This window comes from Camponotus vicinus, unplaced genomic scaffold (genome assembly GCF_025532165.1).
Source record: "Camponotus vicinus isolate PSW18456_S1 unplaced genomic scaffold, iyCamVici1.0 SCAF_3, whole genome shotgun sequence".
NCBI lineage: Eukaryota > Metazoa > Arthropoda > Insecta > Hymenoptera > Formicidae > Camponotus > Camponotus vicinus.
The window spans coordinates 12,714,358-12,724,356 of record NW_028141967.1 but is presented as its reverse complement, the minus strand read 5'-3'; the positions used below and the strand labels follow the sequence as shown (position 1 = coordinate 12,724,356).

General features: G+C 31.8%; 1 protein-coding gene across 1 annotated transcript; it reads right to left on the bottom strand.

Annotated features, from left to right (window-relative positions):
* Positions 1 to 3,192: 3,192 nt before the first annotated feature.
* Positions 3,193 to 5,718, bottom strand: LOC145969073 (uncharacterized). Its single transcript, XM_083094932.1, has 5 exons — positions 5,598 to 5,718; positions 5,356 to 5,508; positions 4,139 to 4,281; positions 3,771 to 3,918; positions 3,193 to 3,416 (listed from the first exon to the last, which is right to left on the bottom strand). Exons 1-5 carry the CDS (start codon positions 5,716 to 5,718, stop codon positions 3,193 to 3,195), a joined length of 789 nt encoding a protein of 262 aa, XP_082951058.1.
* Positions 5,719 to 9,999: the final 4,281 nt, after the last annotated feature.

The window sequence follows — 9,999 nt, the reverse complement described above, 5'->3', positions numbered from 1 at the left end:
TGACCCAATCTATCACCACTTTTCGTTTGATCACTTAATAATCACACACTACAAGCGGTTTACCGCTTCTCATGTACCGAGACATTTTTGCTTATTTTTTAATAATTATTGCGAATTTTGCAAAATGGTAGAGGACTTTTCTTCTCAGTTTGACCCAATCTACTACTACTTTTCGTTTGGTCACTCAGGAATCGGACACCCTGTATAATATGTGTATTTGTGCTGTATGTAACAATAATTCTGAATCAATTATGATATTATGACATTACTAACCTTTTAAACCATGCTCCCTTTTTGCACAATCTGTGAACAGAGGGAGGCAAGCGGTCATTGTATTTGTCTGCTCCCATTATACACTATACTATATATAATAAATATGTAAATATCACTAAAAATATCACTGAAAATATCACTGTATACAATATCACAGTACACTAATCGACACGTTATAAGACGTAACAGTCGAGTCGCGCTGCTTACACGTATGTAGACAATGAGTTATCCCGCGCAAATATGTATATATATGTAATTGCGCGCGCATGATTCCGCTAATTACTACATTTATACATTCCGCTAATTACTACGCGGTATGTATGCACTACTGCTATTGCGTGGTACGTATGTACTACTGCTACCGCACGAATATGATGTATCTTATATATATTTCTTACAGTTTTTCATTATTAATTTGTTTAAAATTATTAAAAAATAATAAATTGGGAAATTAAATATCAAACTAATTTTGTTAGTAAAAATATGTTAAATACATATGTATTATTGAACGCATTGTGAGAACCACGTCTCTTTTTTTATTTCTGACTCGGATAATTCAAGTCATGCGGTACGAAAGCCTTAGCATATGGGTGCGTTCCGAATTACGCATGTAACGCATAGACTGCATTACTGTTGCGCGGCGCTTCGAAATCGTTCCGTTTTATCAATGCGCATGAAGCGCTTTAGTTATTCGGAACGGTTGTATGCGCATTCTGTGCGTTACAATTTAAAAATGGACGCCATGCAAAACATCAAGAAACGAATTTCAGTAATTGCAATGTTTTCGTTGAAGTTTTTAATAAAAAATGATGAAAGTGACAGTTCCGAATCGAGTGAAAACGAAGATGATAGTGAAAATGAAGATGAAAATATATCTCTAAATGATATGCAGACGTTGTTCTCATTACTAATAGCAGATAAAGTACGTGGAGAACAAATTGTAGTTGAAAAAATTACAGATTACGTCGATCGTGTGATTCCTAATTACACTAATGTCATATTCAAAAAACATTTTAGGTAAGTATTTCAACATAAGTGTCAAGTTAATATTTTTTAGTTTTATTAAATTCATTTCACTTATATTATAATCTAATATTTTAGGTTGTATCCGACTACATTTGAAATGATTTTATCATTGATTGGACCAGCACTAAGTGCTACAGGTACCACAATTGGTAGAAAACCAATTTCAGCAGAGAAGCAATTGTATATTGCTCTATGGTTTATGGCTACTCCTGATTCATACAGGTATGTAAAATTATGTTCTATACTCGTGTAACCACCATTACATTTATTTTTTACTGGATAACACTAGGGACCATTCCAGAATACATTGCAAATATCCCGTTGCCAGTTGCCAAATCACTGCAATCCATTAAGCTAGTTTGACGCTAATTGGATCACAATAGTTTACCAACTGGCAATGGGACATTTATAACGTATTCTGGAATGGTCTTAAGTGCTATATTGCATTCAATTGACATCATCTCTTGTAGCTAGTGCCGAATTTCTGCACCAAAATAAAACACATTACCGTCATATAATGAACACCAATGCGGCCAGTGAAAAACTCGGTCAAATTGTTTTGTAACAAGTTTCTCATTGTTTACTTTTTGGATAGTTACAGATCCATTTGTGTCAAATTTGGAGTTGGCAGAGCAACTGCTTTTAGGGCTGTAAGACGTGTTACCTATGCACTTCATTGCATTGCACCTCGATTTATACAGTGGCCCAAAGACGTTGTTGCCGCCGATGTCATGGAACGTTTCAAAAAAACTTGTGGCTTTCCAAATGTTATCGGTGCTATAGATGGAACACATATTAAAATCCGAGCTCCACCAGTTGATGCAGCTTCTTACATAAACCGAAAAGGTTTTCCATCCTTAAATGTTCAATTAGTATGTGATTCACGTGGCCTCTTTACACACTGCTATGCAGGAGAAGTAGGATCGATTCACGATGCTCGAGTTTTTAGAAACTCTCCAGTAGTACGTTTTCTAGAGATGCCTGACGTATACTTCCCTAATGATTCTCATATTATCGGAGATGCTGCATATGCAATTCATCCGCACTTATTAGTCCCATTTCGATACAATGGCCATTTGTCAAATCGACAAAAAAATTTTAATTATTGTCTATCATCAACAAGGATGGCAATTGAACGTGCGATTGGACAATTAAAAATACGTTTTAGGATATTATTAGATTGTCTACCACTGACAGATGTTAAAAAAATTCCAGAATTCATCATAGCCTGTTGCGTGTTACATAATATTTGCATATTACAAAATGATATAATGATTGTTAGCGTCCAACATTATGAATAAGTACAGGCACTTGTTCGTAACAATAACACAGAGATGGGAAATGCTAAAAGAATGAGAATAACGAATGAATTGCAAATGAAGCTCAATTGATTAATAATAAATATTTAATATTACGAAAGATTTTATATTATATTTTATAAATAAACATTTTGGTTAATAAATAGACATTGGTTATGTTTAACTTTTAGTTTCAGTCTTATATTATTCAGTCTTACATTTCGTTGTGAAAAATCAATTATAAATAGCATTTTTAAATTATTGTATATGTTTGTACTCTTGACATTTTAAAAAATAAAAATTTTCTCTTAAAAATACTTGAAAAGAGCGTTTAAACGAAATTCCTTGAGACCTATTGCTCATAAACAATAATATCACATTATATTAAACAACAATATAACTTAACATTACATTAAACATTACATTAAACTTTGAGGAAAATTAACTTAAAACTCTTAAAATAAAAATATGAACTTTATATTAATATAAACTTAAAATAAAATATTAAACAAAATAAAAAATTAATATAAAATAAACAAGTAATAATGCTTAACTTAAAAAACGTATTCTTTACATAAGTCTAGAACAATATAAACTATATTTGATTAAGAAATTGTTGCAATATCGAAACTAATGACTTCTGTATGTCCATTTGCTCATTATGTTTTCTGTCACGTTCTATTCTTTTTTCTTCGAGTATCTTTTCCCTATTTGCTTCTCGTCTCTTCATTTCTTCTTTTCTTTCTTCTTTTTCTGTCGCAATATTGTCTAAGAACTCTTCCATAATGTTTTCGACTCGTCTTCTCTTTTTTGGCGGACCTATAATAGATAACACAAAAACGTTAGTATACTATGATAAATAACTGAATTAAATTAATTTTCTCAATCTTGCTTGCACATTTTGTACTTTTGTTAGAAATGGGTGCTTTCCATTTAGCGACACAAGTCGACATAAGTTTCTATTTTTTTTCAGTGAATAATAACAAACAAAGATAGAATGACACTTGTGTCGACTTGTGTCGCTAAATGGAAAGCACCTAATGTATATTGATGTATTAAACAAGTCAAAAATCATTTTTAAATCATTCTTATTGTGATGAGAGCACTTTACAATACAACATATTATTCCGAATTATTGATGTAACCTACTAACACGAAAGTACAAAAACTTACTTTTCGATTTAGGAGATGAAATGTCAGAAGACGAAATCTCAGGAAGTGAAAACGACATTCCTTCCTGATTTGGGTCTGATGGACCATCACTTGTGGCAATTGCAGGAGGCCTAATGGACGCTTTGTCACCAAATAATGAGTCCATAACCTAGTGCATAATAAGAATAATGTATTAAATGATACACAAATATATATTGCACACTTATAAATGTCGCATACAATAAAATGTGTGTGTATGTACATATAAAACGTACAGAAAAAAATGCCCACGAATTTCTATTATTGCCGCTTTTCTTGTTCATATCAACAATATTTTTGTAAGTTCTCTTCAAGCCAGACATTTTCGATGTACATTGTTGTGCTGTTACTTCATAGGCAGGATTAATTTTGTTCATTTCAGCAGCAATTTCAGCCCAAATTTTGTTACTGCGCTTGAAACCACTTGAGAACTCTTCCTCCTTTTCTCTATACATTTCAATTAATAGAAGTTGCTTTGTCTGGCCATGTGAACATTTTTAACTTATCTAAAAATTAAATTACAAAGTAAATAGAAATTAAAAAAAAATATCAATATTATACAGGGTGACCCATTTTAACTTAGGCAGCCAAATAACTCGAAAAATAAGCAAGATAGAGAAAAATGTTTTAGACAAAAGTTGTATGGTTTCGAGGGGGCCATAAGATGGTATCATTGGTTTGACCTTGAAGAGTCATTTGAAGGTCACGTGAAGGTCACTTCAATTTTTTTAAATGGAACATTCTATATATTTTTGTACATTCTTGTAGCTCATCTCGAGAGCTTTCCAAAACACTATAATTAAGTACATTTTCGTTAAGTACTTTTTGAGTTATGAGGCTTGAAATAATTTCTTAATTTTACATAAACCGTAAAATATCTTGTAAAATATTCATTTTTCGATTACCTTACCTTAATAGTTTTATGTACAAAATAATGAGAGGAATCAATTGGTGTAAAGAAAACACATAGTTGTTTCGAAGAAAAAATATGTAATTTGCAATTAACAATTCCATATTTTTTCTTAAAAACAACTATGTGTTTTCTTTACACCAATTGATTCCTCTCATTATTTTGTACATAAAAGTATTAAGGTAAGATAATCGAAAAATGAATATTTTACAAGATATTTTACGGTTTATGTAAAATTAAGAAATTATTTCAAGCATCATAACTCAAAAAGTACTTAACGGAAAGGTACTTAATTATAGTGTTTTGGAAAGCTCTCGAAATAAGCTACAAGAATGTACAAAAATATATAGGGTATTCCATTTAAAAAAATTGAAGCGACCTTCACGTGACCTTCAAATGACTCTTCAAGGTCAAACCAATGATACCATCTTATGGCCCCCTCGAAACCATACAACTTTTGTCTAAAACATTTTTCTCTATCTTGCTTATTTTTCGAGTTATTTGGCTGCCTAAGTTAAAATGGGTCACCCTGTATATATATATATATATATATATATATATATATATATATATATATCTTGCATAAACATACTTTTATACAAAATTAAAAAGTTGATTATAAACATTGATTACACAAAAATGAAATGTGCATCTTACCATTATTTTTGTCAACAGCATTTTCATTTGTTAAATTTTCCACTTCAGCTACTGGTTCAGTATTATTATTTTCCACTTCAGCTACTGGTTCAGTATTATTATTTTTATGTACAGCTTGTTCTCTTGCAACAAGGTTTTGCAAAAATACTGCGTCTGTGAAAAATAACACTAATGTAAACAATATAACTAACATTTAACCTAAGCATTAAATAAATCAAAGTAAAATAATATATTAATATTACCTTGGCTTGCTCTTTCCATTTCGTTTTGACTCAAAAATAAGGTTACTATCTCATTCGTTTCTTCGATTAAAACTGGAAACTCGTACAATTCTTTTTCTATCGTCAAGCCGGTATCCATCATTGTGTTCAGTTGTGTTCCGAATTACGCATGAGACGCATAGATTGCATAAACGCATCAAACGCATCAACTGCCTCAAGTCGAGAGTAGAAGCAGTCTATGCGCTGGAAGGAGCGTAAGAATTCAGTACGGTTAGTACAATTTAGGGAATTCTCAGCGCTATCAAAGCGCTATCAATGCGCATTGATTAAATCGGAACGATTTTCTATGCAGTCTACGCGCTTCATGCGTAAATCGGAACGCACCCTATGTGATTGTACCTAGATCGTGTAAATATTCTTATTTCTGTTACATTTACATAACAGTTCCAAAGTATCGTGTGACTTTTTTTTTCTATAATCTGTGTCACCTGTGTTAGCAAAAGGCGCGAGAATAGACCGAGAAGTGAACGCGGCGCGAAAGAAAGAGAACGACAAGTCCCGATATATATATGTGTCTATGTACAGTCCTTTATTCTAATTCACAAATACAATTTTTAATATATTTACAGTTTCTTGACTAACGACGAAGAAAAGATCGAAAAATTCAAGCTGAATTTTGAATCCGCAAGCAACGGAGAAAATCGATTTATTCCGCGAGCGACGGAAAGAACGTTTTTAATATTCGAGAGCTAAATGATCGCGTCGGAGACTTTTCGACAAAAGGCTCAGTGCTCCGTGATCGCGTCGATTTATACTCAAGCCCTTCTCGAAAGATCCCGATTTTTCGTGAACTCGACGGTTACCGAGACAATGTTTAAATTGAGCGATCTAACGGGTTATTTGTTGTTGTTGGATCTTTCGAGAAGGGCGAGCGCTGTTTTCGGATATTCGCTGACAAAGCGATATCTCGCTATCGGCTGCCAGGGGCGCCGAACGAACGGCCGGGCCCTCGACTCTCCTTTTTAGTCGAGGGCCATTGCGAGAGTTTTAATTAATTTTTGATGTTTTTGAACAACCTGACTATAAAAAATAAAATTTATGTATATCGTTTTTTATCTATTTGCAAATAATTTTGATGATGAGATTTTTGCGAAATGACACTAACACAATACATAAATCGAATAATTTTCAATCATTATATAAATTATAATTTTTTTGATAATTATCCGATTCATGTCGTATTTAGTGCTATCTTGTATAATAATGTCTATCAATTATTTACAGACAGATAAAATGTTAAATATATATATATATATATATATATATATATATATACAGGGTGTTTCATTTTAATCCGACCAGTCGAATATCTCGAAAACCAAGCCCGGGAGAGAAAAATGTTTCAGACAAAAGTTTTATGGTTTCGAGGGGGCCATAAGATGGTATCATTGGTTTGACACTGAAGAGTCATTTGAAGGTCACGTGAAGGTCACTTCAATTTTTTTAAATGGAACACCCTATATATTTTTACACATTCTTGTAGCTTATCTCGAGAGCTTTCCAAAACACTATAATTAAGTACCTTTTCGTTAAGTACTTTTTGAGTTATGAGGCTTGAAATAATTTCTTAATTTTACATAAACCGTAAAATATCTTGTAAAATATTCATTTTTCGATTATCTTACCTTAATACTTTTACGTACAAAATAATGAGAGGAATCAATTGGTCTAAAGAAAACACATAGTTGTTTTGAAGAAAAAATATGGAATTGTTAATTGCAAATTACATATTTTTTCTTCAAAACAACTATGTGTTTTCTTCAGACCAATTGATTCCTCTCATTATTTTGTACGTAAAAGTATTAAGGTAAGATAATCGAAAAATGAATATTTTACAAGATATTTTACGGTTTATGTAAAATTAAGAAATTATTTCAAGCCTCATAACTCAAAAAGTAGTTAACGAAAAGGTACTTAATTATAGTGTTTTGGAAAGCTCTCGAGATAAGCTACACGAGTGTGCAAAAATATATAGGGTGTTCCATTTAAAAAAATTGAAGTGACCTTCACGTGACCTTCAAATGACTCTTCAGTGTCAAACCAATGATACCATCTTATGGCCCCCTCGAAACCATAAAACTTTTGTCTGAAACATTTTTCTCTAAAATGCTTTGTTTCCGAAATAATTGCGTGCGTTAATTAAAATGGCTCACCCTGTATATATATATATATATATATATATATATTTATGACTTAAAAAATATATTTTATATATATATTATTTTCTACAGTAAGATGATATATACAGGATATAAATACAATATCATATATATACATATACTCTTTATATATACAGGGTGACCCATTTTAACTTAGGCAGCCAAATAACTCGAAAAATAAGCAAGATAGAGAAAAATGTTTTAGACAAAAGTTGTATGGTTTCGAGGGGGCCATAAGATGGTATCATTGGTTTGACCTTGAAGAGTCATTTGAAGGTCACGTGAAGGTCACTTCAATTTTTTTAAATGGAACATCCTATATATTTTTGTACATTCTTGTAGCTCATCTCGAGAGCTTTCCAAAACACTATAATTAAGTACATTTTCGTTAAGTACTTTTTGAGTTATGAGGCTTGAAATAATTTCTTAATTTTACATAAACCGTAAAATATCTTGTAAAATATTCATTTTTCGATTACCTTACCTTAATAGTTTTATGTACAAAATAATGAGAGGAATCAATTGGTGTAAAGAAAACACATAGTTGTTTCGAAGAAAAAATATGTAATTTGCAATTAACAATTCCATATTTTTTCTTAAAAACAACTATGTGTTTTCTTTACACCAATTGATTCCTCTCATTATTTTGTACATAAAAGTATTAAGGTAAGATAATCGAAAAATGAATATTTTACAAGATATTTTACGGTTTATGTAAAATTAAGAAATTATTTCAAGCATCATAACTCAAAAAGTACTTAACGAAAATGTACTTAATTATAGTGTTTTGGAAAGCTCTCGAGATGAGCTACAAGAATGTACAAAAATATATAGGATGTTCCATTTAAAAAAATTGAAGTGACCTTCACGTGACCTTCAAATGACTCTTCAAGGTCAAACCAATGATACCATCTTATGGCCCCCTCGAAACCATACAACTTTTGTCTAAAACATTTTTCTCTATCTTGCTTATTTTTCGAGTTATTTGGCTGCCTAAGTTAAAATGGGTCACCCTGTATATATATATATTGTATATATATATATATATATATATATATATATATATATATATACAGGGTGTTTCATTTTAATCGCCCCAGGCAAATATCTCGAAAAATATGGAAATTATGAAAAAATGTTTCCAACAAAAGTTGTATGGTTTCGAGGGCGCCATAGGATAGTAACATTGGTTTGACCTTGAACAGTCATTTGAAGGTCACATAAAGGTCATCTTAAATTTCTTAAATGGAACCTACTATTTGTCATTGCATATTCTTGTAGCTTATCTCGAGAGCTTTCCAAAACACAATAATTAAGTACCTTTTCGTTAAGTACTTTTTGAGTTATGAGGCTTGAAATAATTTCTTAATTTTACATAAACCGTAAAATATCTTGTAAAATATTCATTTTTCGATTATCTTACCTTAATACTTTTGCGTACAAAATAATGAGAGGAATCAATTGGTGTAAAGAAAACACATTGTTGAAGAAAAAATATGTAATTTGCAATTAACAATTCCATATTTTTTCTTCAAAACAACTATGTGTTTTCTTTACACCAATTGATTCCTCTCATTATTTTGTACGTAAAAGTATTAAGATAAGATAATCGAAAAATAAATATTTTACAAGATATTTTTTACGGTTTATGTAAAATTAAGAAATTATTTCAAGCCTCATAACTCAAAAAGTACTTAACGAAAAGGTACTTAATTATAGTGTTTTGGAAAGCTCTCGAGATAAGCTACAAGAATGTGCAAAAATATATAGGGTGTTCCATTTAAAAAAATTGAAGTGACCTTCACGTGACCTTCAAATGACTCTTCAAGGTCAAACCAATGGTACCATCTTATGGCCCCCTCAAAACCATACAACTTTTGTCCGAAACATTTTTTCATAATTTCCATATTTTTCGAGATATTTGCCTGGGGCGATTAAAATGAAACACCCTGTATATATATGAATGAATGAATGAATTAGAAATTTATTCTTACCCTATGCGGGGTACAAGAGGACCACCGCTCCTCTCACAATAACCCTTATTCTCTTTTATAACGCCTCGCCGCACGCCACCGCCGCACGCCGCCGCCACATATCACACGCCGCCTACTGCTCTACTCTCCATCAACCAACTCTCATTCACTCTCTCTCTCTCCCTCTCACTCCCTCTCTCTCTCCCTCTCACACTCGTCCATCGTCCGTTC